The following is a 27,147-nucleotide window of genomic DNA, read 5'->3' on the forward strand; positions in this document are numbered from 1 at the left end:
TTTCGCAAATAAGTAACATAATCTACCCTATTCCTACTTGATGTTAAAACCCATCAAGCGGTAAAGATCCGTAATAATGCCTCTTTGAAACTTCTGAAAACTACACCATATTCTCAAATCCAATAACTGACACCTAAACTTCCATACCAAAGTTTCGTCCCCCTTACATTCAGCCAATCAGTGTCAACTGTGCTTCCTTACTTTTTGCTCTTAGAAAATTTTTAGATACGCTGAAGAAACAGTTTCCTAACTTGTTAGAAAAATTAATTAGCCCATAGAAACACGACTGTTAGCTTAAAAAAAGCACTTCTAACCAGTTTTGAAATTATTTAAACTGCTTATTGAAGCAAGCTTTGTAAAGCATATCCATTACGTTCCAAAATAATTTTGCTTTTACAAGATACAGACTATTCAGATAGCTGGAGTTGGCTCTTTTGCTTGGAAAGCATGTGTCTAAATGACAACTAGCTTAGTAAGCTATAAATGGTAAAAGAATTTAGCTAGAAGGTCAAATAATATATGTATTATATTACCCCGTAGCAAGTTGTTAATTTAGGGAGATCCCAGCAGAAGTTTCTAATTAACATGCACACAAATATGGTAGAGGCTTGCGTAAGGCATTCATAGGTATTAAAACTCATTTCTACAGGGAAGAGACATCCCTTCATCGTATTAGTGTGAATATCAAGTTTTCTCCTTGACTGTTCTTACAGGCTAACTGACCATCTTACCAGTGTATTTATAACATGAGCCATTAACAACCATCACACATCTAACGAGAATGGTAGCATTATCATTACTGCTATCAGAGTTAATCTAAATAAAGAAGCTTATAAGGATCAATGACAACAAGGTAATATTACCAAAAGAATTTATCATTTACACTTTACTAAGAGAACTAATACCATAGAGATATGGAGACACCTTCAAAGAAATCTTCACAAACCTTTACTGCTGACACGGAAGAAAAAGTGTAAAAGGCTCGCCAGAACATATCGTTGCTGCAACACCAAGAAGTAGTATCTGACATTTTCGCATTCCTGAGTTAGTTGTCAAAACTATTTGCTAAGTTGTTGTCAATGGGAGAGTCAGTAGAGTAATGCAGATGACGTGGATCGATGCATGATAAATTATTCGTTGCTCCGTTGATCCTCCCTTTGAACATAGCACAGCAAACGGATTTTGGCAATTATTTTAGAGGTTTAAAAATGTCAGACACGACCTTTAAACATAAACATAACGACCATAAACATGATATGTTATGAAAGTAATACAATATTTTATACAAGTTATTATGAATTAATATGCATACAGTCAGGGGTTATTCATATTACAGATTTTGGTAAAAAGAGTAAAAGCATTCACGATTCTAAAAATAAACATTCAATCAATACTAAAATGGAGTTTGACTACCCCTAATATCAAAACTACTGACTTTATATACCTACGGATGGAGATTACTCCTTATTTAGTCATACGCAGCAGAAAACAGGACATAAAACATAATCATACCATAGGAACCCCTTCATCCAAATATACTAGACCAGTGGTAGCATCAAATATGTTATCAGGGAGATGGTGTGGCTCTCCTTCTTCTAGTTCTTCTTCCTCTTCATCCAAAGACACTGGTTCAAACTCAATTTTAGAAGAGTCTGGAACATTGGGGTAGGTAGATCCAATACATTTTCCATCTTTTCGGGTACAGACAGGACTTAGATTAATAAAATCTAAATTCCATTCCTCAGCTGGGATAGCAGATACAGAGTCAATTGCTGTATTAGCTCCTTCATCTCCCTAATAAAAAAAGAAGAATTAATGAGGAAGAACATTTAACCCACCATAATGCTTTAACCCGCCATCATATAACAATTAATGAATTTTTCCTGATCTTTATATTTTAAATTTGTCCTGATCTTTGAAATTTATTTACAGGTAGGTTCTCAAATTGACTTTTGAGCAAAAATATTAAGAAAAAGTTAGTATTCTAGGCTAAATGACAAATTCAATCTTAAGAGCTTAAATAACTTAAGAGCAGCTTTTTATTATCAAAACTGAGGTCACGACTTGAGACCGTATTATATTTAATTATTACCTACCCCGTCCGTACCTCCCCGCCAATAATGAATGAAAAAATCTTATGAAGTTGAATCCCTGGTACCTGAAGACAGGCGACTATTTCTCATTTTATAATTAGTAGATTTCACTAAAATTGTGATAACTTTTATATACAGTTTTAGTAATTCCACTCTGTTTTTATTGCAATATCGAGTTGAAAACTTTCACTAAATTTTTTTCAAGGAACGGTAAGGATACTTCAAACTTCGTATGAGGGAGGAGAAATAAATTACTTTTCACCGATTGTCAAAAAGTGTATATATTACACTTTTTTCTTTATGGAAGTGGTCCAGCAGGCGGGTTGGGTAGTTGATACAATAAACCTGAAATGCCCACCGGGAGCAAAAACGTTTTTATGTGTTTGCACATCCCTCTGTTTCGGCAGCACTGTAGAATCCCTTTTTAGTAAATGATATAGGCTTACCGCAGATGTAAACTCAACGATCTTAGATGTCTGGTGAACAATTCTAGCGGGTGAATTTATTTTCCCAAAATGCTTGACCGCTATCGGTTTACGCTTTGGGAATTCAAAACATCTATATTATAGTAATTGTATCTGCTGAATATTTTCAATGAAAGATTGGAAGAAAATGAAAAGACAAAACTGTCTTACTCTTAGAACAAGGCTTAGATAGTTGTCACTCGGATAAATACCAAGTTGGCCGTCTTCAGTTGTGACAATCTGCTTACATGGGAAAGAGTAAGTACAATCATAGAGCACAGCTTGTCCTGTAAGTGCAAAAATACATGTAACATAGAAAAATTAATCGTAGAAATTTAATAGCTTTCATAATAAAGTCATTACTAAGATTTACATTGATGGAAACATAATGAAACCTACCCTACAAAGGACTTTTACAAATTCCTTGGTCAATATTCCTTGTGTTGTTTCTCCGAGATTCTGTCTTTTTTCCATTTCTCGAACATTTCCTACAAATAATCTGTTTTTTCCATTCTTTTCTTTAATCTTATGAGTTTGGTATTTACTTTCATTCCAAGGTTTTCCATTGAGACGAAAGAAACGATATCTCTATATAACACAGGGTTGATTAAACATTACACAGGTCGAAATTTTAATATAAATACTCCACTGTCTTCCAGGTTTCCTCTGATCTTTTCAACTTTTTATTTACTTTTTCTCCAAACGTTTGTCAATTGAGACAAAATACATGGCATCCACAGTGCACAGGGTTTCTCCAAAATTTTACATCAGCATTCCCTGTTTTTCCTATATCCCATATATTTCTCTTTGACCTCATGCATTGATCAAAGAAGCTATGTATTTTTGAATAAACCAAAATTTAAAATTCATATATATATATATATATATATATATATATATATATATATATATATATATATATATATATATATATATATAATATTACGCAAATCCTTTTGGAGATAAGCTCCCTATGTGAAAGCTGTACAATGTGAGGATTCCTAATCCTGGGGAAAATTCTGAGATTATTGCAGTCAGTTAAGTCAGACGGAAATTACGAGCAAAATACCGAAGCAGATTTTTTTTTTTTTTTTTTTTTTTTTTTTTTTTAGCGAGGGGTCACTTTATAGGTGAGTTATTCAATGACGAGGGTTCTTGTTCATAGCTTCGTATTCGTTGATTGCGTTTTAGAATTCAAAAACAAAAATAAACATTAAGAATTGCACTAAAAACATTAGGAAATGATGGAAGGAATTATTCTAAAGACCATCAGGTTTTGTAATTTCAATATTGCCTTAAGATCTTCAGGTGATGCGGTCTGTATTTCCTCAATCGAGAACACCGTCCTTTCATTTGTTTTTTCGGTTCAGGAACAAGATATGATCTTTTTGACCAGATCTGGATCGTCTTTGACGCTATTCAATAGATTGTGATCAAAACTCAGAAAACAATGCTTTTAGTTAAAATTAGGCATTTTTAAAACAAACTTTGATGCCATATGTTTCATGGCCGAAACATCTGGAAAACTTGCATGTCATAATCCAACCAAAATGCCTACATTCTCAGAAAGTTCTCTAATATTGATTCGATAATTCTCCACAACAGTTTTAGTCACACCTTAATGTTTTCATTAGTTGTTGTTGTGCTGGAGCGCCTAGGGCAAGCATTGTCACTAACATCTTCTCGGCGTTCTATGAAGAGCTTGTATTATTCATAAACGCCTTTCTGGCTCAAAGTAGACACGCCAAATGCTACAGTTGACATTTTTGGTTTTCTAAAGACCAGAGCGAAATTTGCACTTCACTGAAAACAGAACAAGTTTTAAACGTTTTCTATTTTATAACTTCAGTAAATGCGAAATGTTTGAGACTTTGAGGAATTAATATCAGCATGTGTTAAGCTGTCAATCCACATTCATTTGTTCTTTTCAGTAATCTTGGTTATTATGGTGATATTTTTTTTTATGCTATAAGAAATAGAAATACATTGCTCATAACAAGAATTGTTTAAAGTGCAAAAAATACGTTCAGGTAAAAATACGTCAGGTTCTCCTCTTTATGGTAGTTTCCACTCGTTTTTAGTTTGACTTGGCTATTGATTGTAATTTCTGTTTCTTTGGGTTTCATGTGCTTATTGAAAGCGACTATGGTCTTTTTACACTTGATATATTATTCGACTTTATTTCCGCTCACCTTTGCTTCAAAATAGCTTTTTACTTTTCTGAGGAAAACTTTTTTGTGGAAATTTTTTTTTAAGTTAATATATAAACATACCAACTTTATATAAAGAGAAAAAATAAGAAGAAGAACATATATATTCTACGGGATTTTGGTCCTCGCGAGTGGATTAAGTCGTTTATTGCAAATAGGGTACGTAATTTTCACTGGAATTTTATCAGAAAATTTTATACCGGTATGATGAAGTTTGCATCGAACACTCCTTATCCCGAAAACTTCACAAAATCAAAACAATCTCGAAGCATAGGAATGTTATTCAAAAAGAAATTATACAATTCTAAATATATACCTTGAAACCTTTCCTGTCCAGAACTGATATCTAACTGAACATTTGACTTCCTGCCATCAAGTGGGGTAAAGTAAGATATCACCAAGACATATCGTCCCGGCTTTTGAAGGCGCATATCCAAGTGAATCTCTGGTTGGTTTTCGTTTATTACTGATGCTCTGCTCAAATCCAAGAATTGGAGTGTCTATAAGTAATTAGTTATTATATTTCAAATCATAGAACATTAAAATTAACAAGACACCAAACTGCACAAGAACCTCAACCTGTCATTAGATGTTCATTCTAGCCCAAATGAAACTCGACCTGCAGAGGGTTTAAGGAGTTGATTGGCCCACAGGTTAAATTCTATTTGTCTTAGGTTTAATCTACACATCTACTACTACTACTACTAATAATGCACCGCAGAACCAAGCCAACCAAGGCCAACACAGCTACGTACGCTCCATTTCCATCTCAATCTATTCAAAGCGTCTCTCTTTACACACTCTCAGGAAGTTCCCATTTCCTTCAAATCTTACCTTATCATATCCTTCCACCCTGACCGAGGACGACCTGATTATTTGCAACTTTTTTTAAGTTTGAATCAAATATTCAATTTATTTATAATGTTTCAAAGTTCTAGTTATTCATTTATAGTAATTTCTGTTCGTTTTAAGTTGGACTTAAAATATGAATTTATTTCAGCTCACTTTAGCTTTTAACCTAGCTCTTTGCTTTCCTTTGAAAAACTTTTGTGCTTGGAAAAACTTTTACAACATTAATTATAGTTCGAAGCCTCGATACTAGTTAATTCTCACTAGTCCGGTGGCCTTGCTATCAGCACTGACAGATTCATTTGACCAAGACCAGAAGTAAAACATAAAACTTCAAAAATCAAAAGATCCAGAAAAACTACGGACTAAGAAAACACTGTTTCAGAGCCTCTTCCCTCTCTTCTCCAAGGAAAAAAATGGTCTGATGGTAAAAAAATGGTACTAAAGACGCAATCTCAGTCATATACTGTAATAGTTTTTGAAATAACATCTGCTCGAATGTTATTAGTTTTTGTCAAAATTCCCTTTTGTCCTGTTCTAGTTTGTCAAAGGTCTATGCAGTTCGGTCAAACATGCATTTCATTTGGCTAAATAGCCAGAAACCTTTCTTGGCTCCAATACATGGGGGCAGAACGTGGAGAAATCAAACCATCTTGAAAGGAAATTATCAGAAAATGTGGAGGTGTTTGATTAATTTTAAAAATAAGGAAAGGCACTCAAGCATAATTCAGGATATACTTAAACATAGAGTTGCAGAGGGCCAAACTCTTCAGAGGTCAGAAAGGGAAGGAGAGAAGAAAATGTGCATTTTTTGGCCCCTATTGTTTAATATTTCCATTAGACAGTTCATTCCAATCAATCTAGGGGGAGGGATTCCCATCAAGTCCCCCCTCCCCTATTTTCAGGTATATACTTGAACGTCATAGAAGTCAGATTTCTTTGTTTACTAAAAGCTCGACATCTTTCGGTTAAAAAGGACCAACATTTAAGTATTATAACCAGACTAAATTTAGATCTTATGGGCCCCCTAAGAAAACTATGAGGTCCCAACCAAGACAAAGCCGTTCGCTAGCTTGTTCATAGGCTCCATGATCATCTTTCAATCAGGATTTATTTTACTGATCTTCATACAGCGCAAACTATAACGGCAAAAGATTTTTTAAATGAATCAGATGGCTGCCTCTTCTCTGTAAACTGTTGCGCTACTATATTCTATAATTCACACTATTCAAGGAATTGTAATGAAACACTTTGTCTAATTGCCAAACTTGAGCTTTACCATCTCAAGAGCATTAAAGCATCCATTTACAATTCGAGAATATTACTTTAACTTAAAGTAATTGACATTAGTAAATTTTAATTTCATGCAGTTTATGTCGATGAGGATTTCCTAACCTTTTGGCCAGTCAAGGAGAATTCAGGGCTATCAGAGAGAGAGTTTAATTTTTGCACTAAGTTTAGGAAGGAAAAATAACCATTTTAAAAGGCTAAGACATTTGAAGAGAGAATAATAAACCTTAATAAATGAATTCTCTCTTTTTCCGTTAGAAGGGATATTTGGCAAGGCAGGTTTTTCTAAAGATTAAAAAACGTTTTCCCGTTTGCTTCAATCTCTCCTTAAAAGAATTTAAAGAGTCTTGAATATAAGTTCGATAACATTATTTTTCTAAAAGTCTTAGTGGAAAAGATTTTTTTTTTCGCCAAATTTGACCCTTTTATAGCATATATAATAAACCCACCAAATTAAGACAAGAACTCTGTTTTTATCCCTGGCCCCCAAAATAAAGATGCGAAAATCAAGCCATGGAAGCCGAGCCTGTAAATGTCGACTTAAACTGTTGAAGATAGGATTCTTCACATCAAACAACAAAAATGACCTAAAGTAAAACCTTCATCTCAACTAAGCGACAGAGATGAAAGACAAATAAAAAATTCAAATAGGGATAAATCCTTTTAATAAACAGTGATAAATTTCACAAAATACCAGTTTTTTCGGTCAAATATGCAGTGACCATCATCTGTAGTAATACTCTACAGAGATGAAAGTTATAGATGAATATACATAGAAGGAAGGTATACCTAGAGATGAATACTTCACAGAAATTATCTACAGAGATGGAAGGTATTCGTTTAAAATTTTTGGTCATAAAGACAAAGGCCCCTTATAATAAATAAGGAGTTTAAAATCTGAGGGGATTGAACATAATCATAAAGGAGTGACAAATTATTTCAGGTGACAGCATTTTCAGAACTGCCTTACTTCCTCACCTGAGCAAACTAAGTTGGAACCTATAGCCTTACAAGAAGAACTATACCCCTACAATAAAACGGCGTCGGTTATTGTTTTGACAGCTATTCGTTAGGTGCAAGCTACGAAAAACATATTGTCCTTTGAAAGATTAGTTGATAAAAGTTAAGAATATTAAGAAAAACTATTAGAAAAATACCGATAATATCAAGAAGAATTTATGAATGTTTTAATTGCAAAAAAAAATTAAGCTTATTTTGACTCATATTCGCGCAAGATAACATATAGTAATGAATACTATTAATGAAACTGAGTCTTGGGTCGGGTCAACACTTGGATTGATTTGAGTTCAGCTCAAACTCCACTAAAGCCTGTAAATGATATTACTGATTTGAAAATGATTCGCCAATCTTAATCGTTAAATGGTAATTTTACCTGTAGAATTTTGTTTTTCAAATTTCAAAAGATAGAAAAAACAAACTAGCTTCAGAATACTATTTTCAATATATCTCGTACATAATCATTGACAAAAACGCACAAGTTTTTCGTGAATAAGTCAGTTTCGAAGACTAATTTTTAAAACAATGATTTTTAATGAATTTTACGCAACACACTGAAATGATTTAAGAACACGTTTTATCAAATCTAAAATTCAATAAAAAAAACAAGGGATATTCCTATTGATGATATATTTTCATGGAATTCAGAAGATTTTCTTAATTTTTACTATATGACACCCCCTGAAAGGCCAATTTTTAAGACCCAAAATATATTTCGCCAAAATTCTCACATCTGTAGTATGCACTTGACAAGAATGATATAGACCATAACTTACACTATAGTCATCAAACAGGATTGCTCTGCTTCTTGTTTCACCATCATCAACATAGGCTGCTTCTCCTCTGATAGCATCAAAGCTAGAAAGTGAGGGGTAGCTGTAATGTTTGCACAGATCCCCATTTCCAGCAATGGAACAGGGGTTTGCAACTCTTTGTTGTAGGACACTTGCTTCGTAGTAAGCAGAGGGAAGCATGACGAAGTAGTCCTAAAAAAACATAGATTTATTGCTTTAATATGTATTAGGTAAAATAGAAAGAATCCTTGGAACATGCGAGTTGGAAAACAGCCACCACACGAACAAATAAACTTTTAACTGGGGATAAGTCCATTTATTGAGACAGAGAAAACAGGTACAAAAGTCTAGATATTTTGACCACATTTACAGTGATCATCATCAGTAGAAATACCAAAGTATTAAAATTAAAACACAAAACAAAATACAAAACAAAAAGTAACTTCTGGTTCATTTACTAGATTTTTTTTTTCTGAGAGAGTTCAATAAACAAGGTTCATTCAAAGTCTTGAGATGTAAATTTTCTTTCTTCATCTTGCCTAAATGCAAAATTAATTTTCAATGATGGTGGCAAAGTCTCTTCTGTCTTCTAATTGGAAAAGAAATATTGATTTTAAAATTTGTATACTTGATTGATCTCATCTCCCCATATATACGACGCATTTTCAACGTAATACCTTAAACTAGGCATCCTTCTCCCAAAAATTTAAATCCCATTTTATCCTTTTAGATGTTTGATTTATTTTCTAAAAAAAGTAATCAATTGCATCATTAGTCAAGTAACCTATTCCGGATGAGTGCTTGATTAGTCACGTTAATCAGAATCAATTTGTCAAAACAGATACCACAGGCAAAACCAATGCACTAAATGGCACTCTTCTTCTTATAATTACACACTAGAAACCATTATATAGAAAAACATCTCATTTTAAAATGTTATAAACCCTTGTACAGAAAATAAAAAGAAGTGCTTTTTTGTTCTTGTGGTATGTAATTTGCTTCAGCCCATTTCTCGTGCGAGTGTTCCCACAGCCAGTTATAGCAGGTGATAGTAATGTGCGATGTTCGAAACTCGAAGCAAGAAGTGGCCGAAAAGGATCATCCACTGAGATCGGCTTTTGCCGAGATTTAGGAAATTTATCAATTTCAGAGGCGAGCTGTAGTCAGTATATTTTTCCACAAGAACAACTCTTTGAGGTCCTTTCTGGATCTCTTCCACATCATCACTCAGGTAATTAACGCTGTGAACCAGCAGGCCTCAAACGAGACCGACATATTCTAGGAGTAGTCGGATATATGTAAGTTATGCTATTTTCAGTTGATAAGCCCGAAAACTTAAGCGACACATTGCCACTAATGTCTGTAAATCACAATTCTTCTTCTTCGCCATAGCGAACGAACAGTCAGCACTAAATGTAATCACAGACGACACAGAAGAGTACAAAAACGTGGCCCAGGAAAATTTGTGTTTTAGAAGGATGAACCTGATAAATTATGGAATTCCTTTCATTGACTTGAAGACTGATTGCCAAGTACTAATTTTTAAAAACATCGGAAAAAATTGATTCAGACTGAGCTATAGCCTGTAAAGTCTCGCAAGATATTCAAAAAGGGTATTCGAACCAATAATTGAAACCAGAAAGGACGTGATTGATTTTAGCAAGAAAAAGCTGAGCAGCTAGTCTATTGCCTTCTGGAGCATCACGTGTAATTTCCGCCCAGTCTTACTCGACACCAACCGGAATTTAGTAGTACATATTTTTTTTATTACTTATTTCATGAAAAACTGACTAGCAGCAGGAGAGTGTGTGTTGAAAATATTTGGTTCTAAAGCCTCAGCAAGATATTTAAAAAGTTTATTCAAACCAATAACTGAAACCAGACAGGATGTAATTGATAATAGCAAGAAAAAAAAGAAGAGCTAGTTTAGTGCCTTGTGGGGCACCGTATTCAACTCATTCTTACTTGACATCATTGGAAAAAAAGGTATACACTGTTTGATACTTATGTCATAAGAATTAACTACCAACAGGATGATGTGCTTACAAGCGCTTAAAACCTTCCCTGAAAAAGTATATTTACACTTACAGCTTAATTTTTAATTCATTCAAATCTGATATAAGTTTCATTTCAAAATCTTCTGGTTCTAAATATAAATTTGAATTTGGTGCTGGTTTTTTTTTTTTTTGTTTTTTTTTTTAACAGAGTAGAATAGGAAAAATCTCCTTGCTCATTTTTTTTTGTTTTTGTTAACTTTTTGTTTTGTTTTGCTTATTTTACTTTGACGTTCTTTCCTACACTTTTATTTTTCTTTAACTTTGGTTATACTCACAGCACCAAATTAAAAATTCTACGAATCACTATACACATTTTTATTGGAACCTTTCTTTTAATTGCTATTAAAGTTTCCCTTTCTTAAAGCACCACATGGACATTTCATCTTATTTTTTTTTGAAGTTTAGGCAAATACCTCTAATGAAAGCAATTTGCGGATTTAGTCTAATCCTGCGTCATCCTCATTTTCTATTTATTCTTGTTGGTTTGCTTTAGTAAATGCTGCTACGATTACATTAAGAAAACATATTCTATATCGCCAATAGAAAATTGCCAATGATTAAGATTAATAGTAAAGCGACATTCCCTAATTTTGGAGTCATTGATCTAACTTATAAAAGTCCTTATTAACAAAAGCTATAAGTCAAGGTTAAAAAAATAATACCCCACCTTACCCTAAAACTAACAACAGTTACACTATAAGTATTGTTTAGTCCATTCCGATCATAAAGTGTATCACAAATTGACCAAACATTGTCGAAATATTATTTAAATTTAACAGACTTACCATTAACAATGGTTTTTCAGATGTAATAGTTGCAGTCCACGTTCCGGGTGACTGAATAACAAATGGAGCCGGAATTCCTCCACTGGCTGTGAAAGTGGTATGTCTTGGATACCGGGTTGATTCCAACTTAGTGACGAAAACCTGTTCCTCTGAATTCTGATTGTCAGATATAAGGCTTACTTTGACGGGGATCGATTCAGAATTAGGATTGATATAGTGAAATATAACACGATAAATCATTGGTTTTTCAAATTCAATGTCATATGAGATCTCTTGCTGCAGATTTGAGTAGACAGCGTAACCACGCCAAGAATAATTGGGGAACTGATTTTCGTCGTAAGCATAACGAGGAGCAGAGCGAGAAGCAGGAGTGTACCTTGAGAGAAATCTATCATTAGTGATCATTTGGAATTTTCTTATCAAGTAGTTCCTACCATAGATCTTCCTTGAACTAAACTCCAAATAAAAAAACAAAAAAAAAACTATCAACTTAGTAAATTTTCAGAAACTAATGAATAATATAACTTTGCTTAAAATAAAACTCCTTCTTCAAGTGGGGTAGCCCCAGAATCTGACAGTCTAATAGAATAAGCGATTTTTCATCCGTTTTCACTCCCTTAATCGAAACCTGTTATTAAAGTTGAAATGCTTAATTTTCATGTCCTTTATTTAATGTGGCCAAATTTGACATTTTCTTTTGCTTCTTTAGATTTATCGTTAATAAATAATCCGTCTAGAAACCTAATGGGGGTAGGGGCTCAGAGAAGACCCTAAATTTCATAAGCGTAGGGGCCCCATAAGGTCTTTAGCCAGATGAGGCATTATTTACTTTAGATTCTTTCGATTCGTTATTTTTGCCAGTCAAGAAAGGTTGTAGGGCATCTGATGACACTCATTACATGGACATAAATATAAAAGCGTACAATAAGAGAAGTTTCAGGACATAAATAATGATAACCTTACTGCTAAAAAAATTAATCGCAGCGCAAAGCAAAATAAGAGTAGTACAGCTAGAACATTAAAAAAGAGGTATATTAAAAGTATAATAGAACAACAAAAAAGGAAACAAAATGCTACATTTACAGAGATTAAAACATATATCCCTTACTATCCCCTTCATAAATTGCAAAGCGTCTGAACACCTAACATAACTGATAGTTAGTTCAACTAAACTACAATGTCATTATTTTTAAACCTACAATTGACAGCACTAAAAAAACATATTCTTTGCCTCAAAAAAGCTTATCGGTGCTTCTATTAGAACTTTTTGTCCTAAATAAAACTATGTAATAAAAATCGTCCATCGAGCACATTTTTGAAAAATACTATGCTTTTTACGTGAAATTTAGGTGTTTTGAATTCTTTGTTTAAAACTGGAATTAACTCGATATTGGGCAAAAACTGTCTTAGCAAATGCTCTTATCTTATAATTTTTTTGTTATGTTGTTTAATTTATGACAATATACAATATGTTACATTTAATTACGCATAAACATTTACCTATAATTTACTAATTAATACATCATAATAATACAAAATCTGTTAGCAATAGAAGAAATTGATTACATCTCTAAATCCAGCATCATTATGGATAAACTTTTGCTATGTTAATTGATAAGAACAGAATTTGGCTAAGAAAAAGTTCAAAACATTAATAGGCAAACACTTTGGATGACGAAAATTTATGACTAGATATTCAGAGTAATATTAAAATATTGAAATTCTTGTTAGCTCCCTATTTTTAGTTATTGGTACAAGATACGGTAAAAGAGACTCTTGGCGTGTTAGGAGAAACATTAAGTAGAAAACCTGTCTGGTACGTACGCATAAATATGTTTCAGGGGGGGAGGCAAATCTTTCAACAAAGTAGATAAAAGGTGCATTATTGACGTAACGTCTACGAAAACTAAAAGCACACACATTAAGAATTAGAGACTAACCCTATATTCAAAATTTCAAATTGCAGACGGATCTAAGAGAAAACTTTTCCAGAACCTCATTCACTGATACAGAAACATCTCGGCGTAAATTCAAAAGTTCCAAGCCATTTAGTCAGCCTTCACACATTCTGGTGCGGATAGGTATTTATTCTTTTCATTGAAGAAAATCACCTCTCAATACAAATTGTAGAAATGGGAATGACACAGATAATGTGGAGTAGGATGTAAACCTTGAGAAATATGCCTCGCTCACACTTATGTAGGTAAAACGCTTTGTAAAAAACTGGGAGCTAATGTCAGCCACTTAGCCCGCAATAGTTCAAGCTCAGCCTTCACATAGGGATAGGAACTTGTTAGATATGAGGCATATAACTTGATCAGTTCTTTTACATCACCAATAGGGTCTTTTACAGTGAATAATTATAGGATTCAGCTGAGGCCTTTCAGAATAGATTAGAAACTTATTGTTTCACGAATAACATTACCACAGTGCTTGAACTCAGGGACAACCAAGTTCAAGAAGTGGGAGATACAGTAAACATACTTGGCCAGTGCATATTTGTTCGAGATAAAAGTCTAAGCTCCTGGCAAATTCCTGCTTATGTTTTCAGCCCCTCAAGCCCTCGTCTCCTGCATAGTTTCATGTCGATACGAAGTTTCGCAATTCAACTTAAGGTTTATTGATCGATGCCTTATCCACGAAAGTCTTCAATAGCAGCAAGCTCGACAAATTCTACCCTGATCTGAAAGTTTTGCTTTCCAACAGTCGAGGCCCTAGGGCCATCTGTTCCTGTTTCAATATGTCTGTTGTCTAGTCCGCCAGAACGGTAAAAAAAAAAATCCGATTTGACTTGATCAATAATCTTTGCAATAGCGAGGTGTCCAAATATATCAACCAGTTTGTCCTGAATTCTAACACTCCAGTACTGGACATTGCCTGCACAAACCCTTGCCCTCCAAAAAACAGTATTACTTCTGTAATGTGACGAAGCTACATCTTGTTTATTTTTTATTTCTTCTCTTTTCTGAGCATTCGAGACTTCTATTACAAAGGACTTTCGTTTGCTCACTGATGCCAGAAAAATTTCGCTCCAAAAAAGTGCGTCTTTATGGCAAGAGCTTAACGGATGTTGAAAAAGCCTCCCAAGGCTTTTTTCACATTCAAGTGAAGCTCCATGACAAGCTGTCCTAATTTTCGATGGAACCCCCTTCTGGCTTGATCACAAGCAAACAAAGCATAATATTTGCAGAAACACCCTTTTTTGAGCCAGTGACATATACTGGCAAAGGTTAGTCTTTGTCTGGTTTAAAATATCTGTTCAGTAAATTATATCTTGTTTCATCGGAAACCCAACATCTTCTTTCGAAAAAGGTTGCCATGGCAAGCCCAACGTCAACATTTACTTCGTTACCTGCTACTACCTTAGCGTTTGGCATTGGTTCTTGAGCTGAATTCGAAGGTTCAGTCGCAACAGCAATGTTCAGATGAACACTATTGTCACTTTTTTTCGAATCAACCTAAATAATTCGTCGTTTTTTGTCCCAAAGTTGGAGAACATTCTGTTGTTTTTTCAACATTTTCACGCTTGTCCGATCTTAAGCAACATTTGATTTTAGGCGGTTTGACTCCAAGAATGACCGTTTTATACCCTAGAGGCTACAGAGTGGCCATGACCAGACGATCTTTCGAGCTAAAAGACAACTGAAAGATTGCTTGACAGAGGGTGATAAGCTGGACATGAAATGTGCTACTACTATGCTGTGACAGAATCGGGGAATTACAGGCCGAAAAATCTTAGCAAACAGTTGATAAATTACTGTTACTAACCATATCCAATTCCTACTAGTAATTATCCAATATTCCTTACTCTGTGAGAATTATAAGAAATGTATGAGAAAATAAAAAAACGTGAGCTTTATGGAGATTAATATTACTAAAGTTCCTAAAATTCATTTTACATGCTAAAGTCAATTGAAAAGACCCAAAACCCATACACTTACAATTATTCATACACAATGAACTTACCCATCTTCTGCTTCAAACAACATCTGATGGAGCGTTGGGAAGTAGTGCAGCTGCAGCGGCTCATCACAGGCTCTTCCCATTACTCTGGGACGACATGTACACTGACCAGATATTTTATCACAGTGAGGGACTAATGTGCTTAGAATTGAACCACCAGGATTGCAGGAACAATCTTAAAAAGCCAAAAATGGGGTTTAATACCATCATCGTCACGCAATGAATATAATTTTATATTCCACCTAATTCACTCACTGGTTTATCAATGCCATAGCATGAAAAGTTAGCCAGAAATAAACTACATACACAAGTTGTAAAATAACTTTTTGTTTGTCAGAGCCGGTTTCCGGAGACCTAATTTCGCTTTTTTTTTGGGGGGGGGGAGGGATCAAAAGTCAAAATCATCGCTTGTGGCAGCAGTTACTATGGATGTAAGCACATGGAAGCTTCAGGCTTGTGTGCCCGTCCCCAAGAAATCTCTATATTTTGCATTTTTTTTTTACTCTATGCTGTATTGTGCGTAAATTATTTCTCACACCATACTGCCTTTTCATTTACAATTGAAAGGAAAATCTATTAATAACTGGTAAAATATATTTAAGACAGAGAAAAAATAGTTTTCCAAAACTATCTTTAAAAATTTTTACCCCTTATTAATAGATCATTCCTTTGATTCTATACTGTGTAGATAATCCACTAGTTGCATGCATGTTTTTCAGTTAGCCATAGTTCATTAGAGTTGCAGAAAACATGCCCGTTATAAGGAAATTATCAAAAATGCGGGAAAAGAAATGAAGACCCAATTTGGAAATCTGATTAATCATAGTACCATATCGTAGTAGCCATGACACTTTGAGGAGGTGATGGGGCCTATAGCTCCTCCTCCTTGCTCTCTTGAGTCTAAGTTACATAAGAATATGGCTCCATCTGAAAAAATTACAGCAAAAAAATAACAGTAGTATTTGAATCTGTGTTTTGTGTGCTTTCTTTCAGAAAAATTCAGAGCAAGATTTCATACGAAAAACATTGCGGAGGGATCATGACATTTTGAGGAGGGTGAGCACAGAGATCCAACATTCCCTCCAAACTTTTCTGAAGCCATGTTACGTGATAGCCTGATTCTGACTGGAAAATTAATTCTACTCTTTTTAAAATTCGGTTAACACAAAAGCAATTCGGTCTGTAGTTCTTTTGACTTCACTTGGTGGGATAGCCAAAAAGATATATTTTTTTCTATAAGTATTTATTTATTTATGTATTCATTCATTTACAGATTTTATTAATTTTTTAAAATAATTTTATTTTTATTTAGTATTTTTTCTGTATAATTTTAACAGATTTGATAGAGATTTAGTATGGGTTTATTTTTCTTACTTATAGATATATATTTGATATAAATATTTATATTTTCATTTATCTATTTTTAGTAAAGTATAAGCAAGTATTTATTTATGAAGATATATTTACATTTATAAACTCATTGTTTTAATTCACCCCTTTTGTTTTATTGTTTATATCATTTTAAGCAAAAAAAAGAGGAAACAAATATCAAGGCTAGTAACCAGAGTAGTGTAGAAATCATACAGTAATGGATTAAGACAAAACGACAGACAAAGCAACAATCAATGGTACATTTTTGATTCCAGTCTTTTCTTGCTTTTAAAGTTTCAATTGAGGATATTGCTATCATTAAAAAGCCTTTAGTCTCAAACCCACCTATAAAAGCAAATATTTTGCGCAATACCAAAAAAAAGAAAAAGAAAAAAGGAAGCACTGCGACACAAAAACTAAAATAAAATGAGTTGCTAATTAGTCAATTAATTTTTGGTTCATTGTTCAATTGATTAGGCAATTAATTATTGGTTCATAGTTATAATAAACATTCAAACCCTTGGTTTTACTATTAAAAACATTATTAAGAAAAAAAAAGAACACCTTTAGGAACCATCTGCTTACCGGTGCATCCAAAGACATTATCTTCTTGAAGATTAAAGGTTCCATCTTTGCAAAAATCACATTGGCGAGAATAAACATTTTTCTTGCAAGGACAATCTCCCGTTTCTGTGTCACATACTCGAAGGCCTCCAGCGGTACCAGCAGCATTGCAATTACAGTCTGATTGAAAATGATAATAAATATTACTTCCTAATGCATAAAAAATGGAAGAGGGGACACATCAGCGCAACTCGAGATAGAATATGATTTTCTCAGGTTTTCAAGCTGGTAGTATAAAATCCCTATTTAAGATTTTACACCCATTGGAATTCTAACGATGCACTTTTTATCTCGGTTCATCATCATTTCACACAAACTCTTTTAAACTCTTGAAACTCTTTTAGAACTCCTGACAATCTGTTTTCATAATTACTCTTCAATCCAGAGCTTAATCTCAAAATAGTTACCTCCTAAATCCGCTATAAATTGTAATAATTTTTCATTGGGTAATTTCTTTCAAAACGTGTTTTTTTTTCTAATTTTCAGTTACTATGGGGCGTGCTTGGATCTACAAAGTTAAGTTACCACTGCATCCATGAAAGTGAAAATAAGGAAGGTTACGCGTTTGTCACACCTTTGTCACAGACGACTTTTGTGAATCCATAATAGTAGATTCTTAAAAGAATATCTTTTCTAAAGTTTAAGCTTTGCCCTTATATGTGTTAAATGGTACTAAAGAATCGTAGCCGACAGTAACAGGCCGGATTTTAGTTATTTACTTTTGGGACCTCAGATACGAAAAAAAAATCATTTCACAGGATTCTAGGGAATGTTCTTAAAATTGCAAAATAAGACAGACGGCCTACCGAAAAAGATTTTTGTCGATTTCCACCTAAAATTATAAATAAACTTGTCGTTTTCAGGGACTTTATTTCGTCTTTCCTTAAACCGAAAAATCAATCCGGCAATAGCTATAAATATAGTTTTCAATTCATTAGATTTAACGACCGCTGAAACTGTTCTAATGTGAAAAAAGACAAAATTGAGCCCCTAAGATCCATAATGAGAAAAAAACTAGCATCTTTCTCTGCTTAAATTTAATTTCGTGTTGTTTATTTTAATAAAATAACCAAGTTTTATGCATTCATTACTTTAGAAATCGGAATGAAAATGAAAGCGAAAGGGATTGAGAGCACAAATGAATTGAATGCTTATCAGCAAGCATATAAAATTTTGAGAGGGCTGAAATTTCTTGAGTTATTCGGATCAAGGCGTTTCCAGGAATGCTTAAAGGTTTTCCTCTTTCGATAAAATACAAAGAAAAACCGTGTATTAAGCATATGTAATTCCTCCTCGACAAATTGACGTTTTATTAATATTTTATACCTTACTACTAACCCTGTCTCAGTTCTAAAAATTTCGGGGGATCCCCGGGGAAACCGGGGGACAGTCAAGAATTATCTAGAATTTTAAACGAGAATAGATGCTAGCTTAGAAAAAAGTGATGGTAATACAGTCGGTCTTTTGAAGGAAATTGCTGCTCCAGAACAATTTTCTATTTTAGTTCTCTATTCGCAGCCGGATTTATTCTCTATATAAAGCCCAAGCAAATTTATTCCCATAAATTTAAAATTAAAATATTCAGATCTACGCGAGGCTTTAGGAGTCAAAGTCTTAAAGAGTCTTTTAGTGGAAATCATAAAATAAAACAAAATCTAGTTGAAAAATCTAAATGAAATTATTTTTTCCTTAAGCTAAACCTACTTGAAATAGAAAGAGAAAGACCCAAACACTCTGGGTCGACCCTCAGGCCAGGCCCTTGCCTCCTAAGGTTCTGACAGATTAAATATTAAAATATTGGCCGTCTAAACTGAAGTTAGGCTTTCGATTAGCACTTTCAATAAAATCGAAGTCATAAAAGATTTAGCTGCATTTATATTAAATAGTAGTTAAAATTTCTTTCGACTTAAAACTTAGATTATTGACTCTGCATAACCGAAGTTTCTTTTAAGACCGTTTCTATAGTCCTATATTTTCATAATTCTTCCAATTATTCTCGATCCGTCAGTTTTGTTTATATTTGCATTAGTCCTATGATTTAGTAGTGATTCTGAGTGCCAATTTCATAATTACTTCAATCGAAAAAAAAAAATCATTTATCAAATTAAGAAAAATTACAGAAAAAAGAGGGCGGCGATGTGGGCCGCAAAAAGAAAAAATGGCGATTGAATCATTTACACAAACATAGATGACAGTAAAAGTGTTATATATCTTTTTTCTGGGAATGTTAAGGATATGAAAGGTTACAAAAATCAGAAGTAATAAAATGAAAACTTAAAAAGTGCAATTAAGAAAAAGACAAGTAAAAAACGCAATAAAATAAATGACTTAGAAAAATATTGTCTACAGCATCATACCTTCACATCCAAGAGGATTATATTTTTGAAGGTTCCAAAATAAGGGTCTACATTTGTTACATATTCTCCCTTCAACCCTTTCTTTACAAGCGCAAAGCTCTCCTTTTGGTACAGAGCCGCAGCCAGCAAATGAATCAACGACACCTGCTGGGTCACAATTACACTCTTCACATGCAGGATAGTTGTAAAAATGTTCTCGACAGACGTCGCATTTGTCAGTATTAAAGTTAGGTTTGCACTGGCAAACACCTTCATCATCGCAAGCTGACCCAAGAGATCCATAAAAATCGCAGTTACAGCCTAAGAAGATACAAATGAGTAAGAACTTGTCTTATTAATAACGCTCGGAAACGTAATTTTTGGCCATAAAATGTTTGAATTTCTTGATCAACTCCTACGCCGAATTCACACATGCAATAGCATTTTTCTACCGCCCATTGTTTGCGCAAGGTCTATTGAAGTTTTTCAGTATTAATTTGCATTCCATACTAAGAAAAAATATATATATAGCGTAAAAACTTAATGATTTATATTGAAATGTATTTATACGTTATTTATATTTATTTGTAAACGCTCCATTCCCATCCCTATCTATCCAAAGCCTCCCTCTTCACACACTCCCAATTAGGTGATGTAAAATTTCTGACTAATTTTTTAATTCAGCTTAAAAATGTCTATCAGAAAAATATATTTTAATTTTGAACCAAGAAGAGGTTAAACTTTGGTCTCGAAGTAAGTAATGTTTGGCATCTTCATTGCTATATTGCTAGGGTATCATTTGTGCTTTACTGAAAACCAAATTTCGTTTAGTCAGTTATATTTATCTATATATTTAAAAGAAATGAATTTGAAAACAGAAAACAGTGACGTAATTAATTTTTGTCCGAAACAGCAAAAATATATTTATTGTCACAAATGGTTTCTGTCAAGTGTCAACTATATATTCGCCTGTTGTTGCAAATTCTTTCGAACTAGAATGTAGTTTGCCACTTACTGACAAATAAGCAAATAACTTAAAGTAAAACTGGATAGACATGCTTAGAGCATCATTTGCGCTCAACTGGAAATTAAATAAATTGTCTAAATTAAGAGTTTTGTTTGGTCAATTATTCTTATATGTTAATTTAATCACAAACAATAAAACTACACAGAAGCAATAGCTAATTGCCTAAAACGTGATTTCAGAGCCCTGTCTCAATCCGACATATATTGAGAGATCAAAAGGCTGAAAGGTTCCTAAATTCTTTGATAAGAGCATTTACGAGAAGGTGGTATCAGGTCTCAACCAAACTTGATGAGAACTAAGAGCCGGGCTCATAGTTGTGCCACATGGTTTAACGAAATCAACTGTTCCGTAATAATGACCCATGAAGTAATTGCTGCAATACTTCCAGGGCCTTGCGATTGGTGTTTTACTTTATTTTCGTTTTAGGTACTATTTCTTTAATCTCGTAATTCCTGTTTATTTCAACTATGATAGCTTATATAAACTAATTAATTTTTGTTTAACTTTAAATTCGCTTATTCCTTTTTTAGAAACAAAGGTCTTTTTTTATTTTTGTTGTATTAAAGGGGCACTATGTTCTCGACAGCAAGGGAAATAACTACGAAGCTACACAGCCCAAAACAGACAGGGTTGTCAATTGGAAAATTATTGTGTTCAACAATAATATTTTGAAAAGACTCCTGTGCATGTGCTTTGTGGAGATCTTTACTATCCTTTCCCAAACACTACTATTACTACTGCTGACATTTCACTACAGCAAGAAGCCGCCTGAGGCCAACAGAGCAACGCACGCTCGTCCTCCTTGACGGTCCACACTCCTATTCAAAGCCTCCCTCTTTAAACCATCCAGGAAGTTTTGATTTCCAATAAATCTTCCCCTACGACCTCGTCGTAGGGAAAACGAGGACGATCTTTGGCAATCTGTCATCCTTCATTCGCAGAACGTGTCCTAACTATCTTAAGCTTTTATCTCATTATAACCCTAGAAAGCAGGATTGAACCGTTACTATATGAAACATGCTCAGTCAGACAGGTGCCCAAAAAGATCAGTAGACAACTACGCAGGAAAACATCTCACAAATCCTCCTTCCTCTTTCGAAGCACCCACGCTTCAGAACCATACTTAATCACTGCAATCATTGCAGCTTCCAATATTCGAGTCTTGGTTTTGAGATGCATCTACCTATTCTTCAAAACTTTTTTTTAACTGTTAAAAATACCCTGAGTCTTGGCTCTATTTTTGATATCTTCACTGTACTCACCGTCTTCGCTGATAATACTACATAGGTAAGTGAAGCTGTTCACTTGATCGATCTTCTTGTTACCAAACATCATCTCTTCACTTTCACTTATTCCTAGTCTTGCCAACTTCGTCTTCTTAAAATTAATTTTCTAACCTATTATTGCACCCTGAGCTCTCAAAACCTCCGGAAAATAATTTTTTTTTCCTAACATTTTCATCTAGAATGCTTAAAATATCAACATAATCTAAGTCTAGGAGAGTTTTAGTTCCCCAATTTGATTCCGTATTCTACCATCACCTTTGTTGTACTCACTGAGACAAAGTCCATCAAAGTGATCCAGACAAATGGAAATAGAACACAACCCTGTTTAACTCCTGATTTAATACTAAATCAGCAACTAACCTCATTTCCTACCTTACCTGCACCAATGTTATTCTCGTACTTAGCACTAATAATTTTAACGTATTTATCCGACACACCATATAAGGATAGGACCTTCACTATAGCTCTTCTATTAGCTGAATCAAGCACTTGCTCATAATCTATAAAACCTAGGACAAAAGGTATTTGATGACTCAGACATTTCTCAATTATTAATCTAAGGGTGCAAATTTGGTCGAAGCTTCCTCTACCTTCCCTAAAACCACACTCTTCTTCTATTAAAATTGCACCTACAGCATCTTAAAGTCTAATCATATTGAGTAATTTGCTTCCTACAGAAACCAGGCTAATACCTCTATAATATCAAACTCACTCTTATCACCTTTCTTGTGAAGAGGTTTAATTAGAGTTTTTCTAAAAGTTTTTTTAAAAATACAATCATACAAATCAATTTGATTCCGACAGAAATAAAGCTAAAATCGCTATAATTACACTCACTCTTATCACCTGTCTTATAGAGGATTTAAACAAAGTTTTCCTTAGATCGCTAGGTACTCCCCCGTTTTCAAACGTCATATTCGTAATCTCCAGTAATTGATCTCTAACTTCACAACCACCACATTTGAAAATCTCACTTACCAGAGTATCAGCACCTAGAGCCATCTTTTTTTAATTAATTTAAAAAAAACTTCCCGAAAAAGAAGTTTTCTAAAGATAAGTAATGGCCATATTAAATTTAAGATCAGAACAAATACAAACCTACAATAACTCAAACTCAAAAAGACCAGAAATTACTATTAAAGAATAAATGAAACCCAAAACGAACAGAAATTAAATAAACAATCATAGCAAAAAAGCATACAACAGGTACTAATATAAATGATTAAATAAGTCTTAAAACGAGTAAAACTTAAGTTGAATATGCAAATCAAGCTTAAAACGAACAAAAATATTTTGCTACTGAAGTATAAATGAAACGCAAAATGAACAAAAATTAAATAAACAGTCATAGCAAACAAACATGCAATAGGTACTAATATAAATGAGTAAATAAATCTTAAAACGGGTGACACTTTTAAATTAAATATGCAAATCAAGCTCGAGTATTTGTTTCATCCAGGGCCGAATTTAAAGCTTTGACGCTTCTAGGCCCAAGCGTCATTTTTGCCGTTCCATTTTTGCAAAATTTTCGGGGAAGTCCTCAGAACTTCGGAAATAATGAAAGCCGCAGGGCCTAGTGTGCCTATTGGTAAATCCTGGTCTGGTTTCACTACAATTTTTATTTTATTTTCCATTTTGTAATAAGAACAAAAGAGAATATTTGTAATATAATTCGTTTTAGTAAAGCACCAAATGTGCAATATGCCTTATGCTATTACCGTTAGGAAAATGGGCAGTAGCCATACTTTTGTTTGCAGTGAAGATGTTTTTAAAAGAGCTAATAAAATTAAACTGAGTTCCTATGATTTTTAGAATAGAATGTCGTTGATAATGTTTTCGTATGGGGGGGGGGGGCATGGAGGGAGGGCAATGTGTCAGCTCCCATGATTTTTATAATAGGATTTCGTTACTAAGTTTGTCCGGGGGGGTTGCCCAAAGAGGGAGGGACAGGGGCCAGTTTTCGTGGTTTCTCATTGATAATTTTCTAGGAGAGGGAGGGATATCAGGCCATGGAGGACAAGGGGTCAGCTCCCATAAATCTTGGAATAAAATATTATGAATAGATTGTTGTTTTTTTCAGAAGGGGGGAGGGGTGGAGAACCAGGAATGAGTTGCAATAATTTTTTGAATAGAATATCATTAACAATTTTTTTTGGAGGGGCGGGGAGGGGTCGGGCCATGCAGAGAAGGCCAGGGGTCAGCTCACTTATGTTTTGGAATAAAATATCGTTCATAAGTTTTTTGAGTGGGGTGGGGGTTTGGCTTATCTGATCTTTGAACTATTTTCAAAACACTTGCATAAGAACCTTATATGTCCCCTGGACACAACATACAACACTTGTCCCAGGACTTTGGGAGTTTGTGTTGAGCCTGGACTTTTTGTTAGCCGATCTTCTGTCTTATTTTAACAAAATGGCTATCTCAAAAATTCGATCGAATGGATTTGAGGTAAAGAAGGCAGAAGGGCCACTTGCCCTCCGGTCCCTGTTGACTCGGAAAAAGGGAACTAGAACTTTCTATTTCCAATAGAAGGAGCCCTCGACGAAGTTATGCGATCATTCCTTCTATAAAATTAAAGTATTTTCACTACTATTCCCAGCTGAGTTTCTAAACTTTCTCCCCAAGACACCATCTGTAACTTCACAAACTATTTCCATCTTCTATATTTGCAAATTTTAGGCTCTCTAATTTAGTATTCAACTATTCCTAGAAAATTTCTCTCGAATTTTCATCTTGGAGTCTACAAACGTCACAACTGCCAGGAAGATATCTACACTTCCTAACTTTCATTTTTAAATTAACCCTAGGCACGGCTAAGATGGTGATCTTTACTTTTAAGATCAATATCAGCACTCCCATATATTCTAGTAACTTGTATTAATCACGCCAGTCTTCAATTTACAATACCATGATCAATAAGGTTAGCTGTCTTACCATCATGTGATTTTTAGCATCATTAATTTTACAATAAATTTAGATCATAAGTAAAAATAATAAACTTTAAATAGTCCTGTTTTCTTTTGCTTTATTTTGTTTGTCAACGTTCTTCTTTTCATCGTAGTGGTAATAAAGTTGTCTGCAGGCGTTCCTGATAAAACTGTCATTTCTGTGACAGAAATTCGATAGTTTTCCAATATTTCATACGTACCAAAGGTTAGCATTTTACTAAAATTTGTCAATAAATTAATAACACTTTGTTTTATTTTGTTTTTGCAAGACACTTTTTTCAGTTTGTTAGTTTGTGATAGCTAACTAGTAGTTTGGAGTTCTCTGTTCAATGCTCTTTAATGCACTTATTTTGTAGAAAAAAAGTACAGTTTTAACACTACATTTCCAGAATTAGCTTGAACTGTATACCTTGTGAAGCTGTATCCCATTCAAATAAAGATTTTATAACTAGACTGTTACTAGGTTATGTCTATAAAAACATCATGGAAATACATTCTAAGATTTAAGTAATCTTGGAAAATGAACTGAACTTACTTTTACATTCTGGAAACTTAAAGTATCCAGGACTGCACTTATCACAAGCTCTTCCTGAGTAATTTGGTAAACATGGGCACTGTCCGTTCGGTGAGCAAACTGCACCAGCACTACCTGCATCATGACAATCACATGGTTTACAGTCTGGGTATCCAAAGTAGCCTGGTTTACATCGGTCACATCTTGCACCATCATAGCCTTCCTTGCATTGGCATTCCCCGGAATTTTTATCGCAAATTTCTTCTGTTGTTCCTCGGGGGTCACACGTACAATCTAAGCAATAAAAAGGGAAATGTTAATATGAGTAGTACAAGATGAACTCAGCCAGAAACTAGGACCTAATTTATGTAAATGGGTATATTTCAATAAAAATTTTGTTTCGTGCAAAAATGTACTCAAGTCTTAATCTGTTATTTGTTGTTGTTTTTTTATGTATTTTTGCTCACATTTTGAATATTTAGTTCATATATAATTACAAAAAAAAATCGTGGAATTGCAACCTCTGGTGCCAAGTGCCACATATTTGAATTGTGACTTTTAATGCAAGAAGTGACAATATATTGTTTTTTTTTTCTACAGGCATGTACGAAGGAGCAGAGGGCTCGGGGCTTAGACTCTCCTTCCAAAATCCTATATTCTCACGAATTTCTTGGTACTTGTTACTCAAATTATCACATAACTTTTTATTGCCCAGCCCCATCCCGATAAAAAAAAATGTGTACGTGCCTATTTGATAGCTACTTTTCAATCTCTTTCAGAGGTGTTCCTATTCGGTTGAGACTTCAGCAAGTATTACACTACTTGGAGAAATTTCTTAAAAGTGAAATCATATAGCTGAAAATCATGATCATGGGCATGAACATCCATACCACTGTATGTTTTAATAATAATAAAAAAAAATCTTGGACAGAGGGGACCTTGGATATTATTTAGGGTAAGAAAGAGAAAACATCCTGTCCTACACTGAGGATATACATGAATTCAGAATTCATATCATGTGCGAGGACTAATCCAATTTTTAGCCCCCTCCCCCAAACAATATAGAAAACAAATATTTACATGAAGATTAAATCGTTCATTTATTAACAATAGCAGTGCCAAGATTGTATTATTATATTGATTGGTAATTTATCTATCTACTGGTCATTCAATAGACACAAAATCAGAAAGAAACTAGGTTAAAGAACACAAACTGAAAAGAGATAAGTAAAAAAAAAAACAGACAGTAAGGCAAAATAAAATACGAAAAGAACAATACACTTAAGATACGAAGTTTATCAATAAGGCTTTGATATCAGACCAAAATTGATCTTAAATTTAATTAGATCAAGAGAAATTTGATAGAACCACAAATGAATTTGGTGTTTAAGGACAGTGAAAAGAAACAAAAGACAAGATGGAAAAGAAAAACGACAAGTAGTGAACAAACCAAAAAATATGATATAACGATAAACAGACAATGCAAACAAAAAGACAATGCAAACAAGATACCGGATAT

At 33.9% G+C, this 27,147-nt stretch overlaps 1 protein-coding gene across 1 annotated transcript in view; it reads right to left on the reverse strand.

Moving 5' to 3' along the window:
• Positions 1-27,147, reverse strand: part of LOC136028191 (laminin subunit alpha-like) — a 231,253-nt gene that overhangs the window by 155,137 nt on the left and 48,969 nt on the right. The window contains exons 10-18 of the mRNA XM_065705897.1: positions 25,650-25,922; positions 19,875-20,174; positions 17,479-17,637; positions 15,526-15,697; positions 11,560-11,935; positions 8,700-8,909; positions 5,084-5,267; positions 2,729-2,844; positions 1,513-1,794 (exon numbers count right to left, since the gene is read on the reverse strand). Coding sequence (XP_065561969.1) covers positions 1,513-1,794; positions 2,729-2,844; positions 5,084-5,267; positions 8,700-8,909; positions 11,560-11,935; positions 15,526-15,697; positions 17,479-17,637; positions 19,875-20,174; positions 25,650-25,922 — 2,072 coding nt within the window. The remainder of the gene's footprint in view (positions 1-1,512; positions 1,795-2,728; positions 2,845-5,083; positions 5,268-8,699; positions 8,910-11,559; positions 11,936-15,525; positions 15,698-17,478; positions 17,638-19,874; positions 20,175-25,649; positions 25,923-27,147) is intronic.

Source organism: Artemia franciscana, chromosome 6 (genome assembly GCF_032884065.1).
Source record: "Artemia franciscana chromosome 6, ASM3288406v1, whole genome shotgun sequence".
Taxonomy (NCBI): Eukaryota; Metazoa; Arthropoda; class Branchiopoda; order Anostraca; family Artemiidae; genus Artemia; species Artemia franciscana.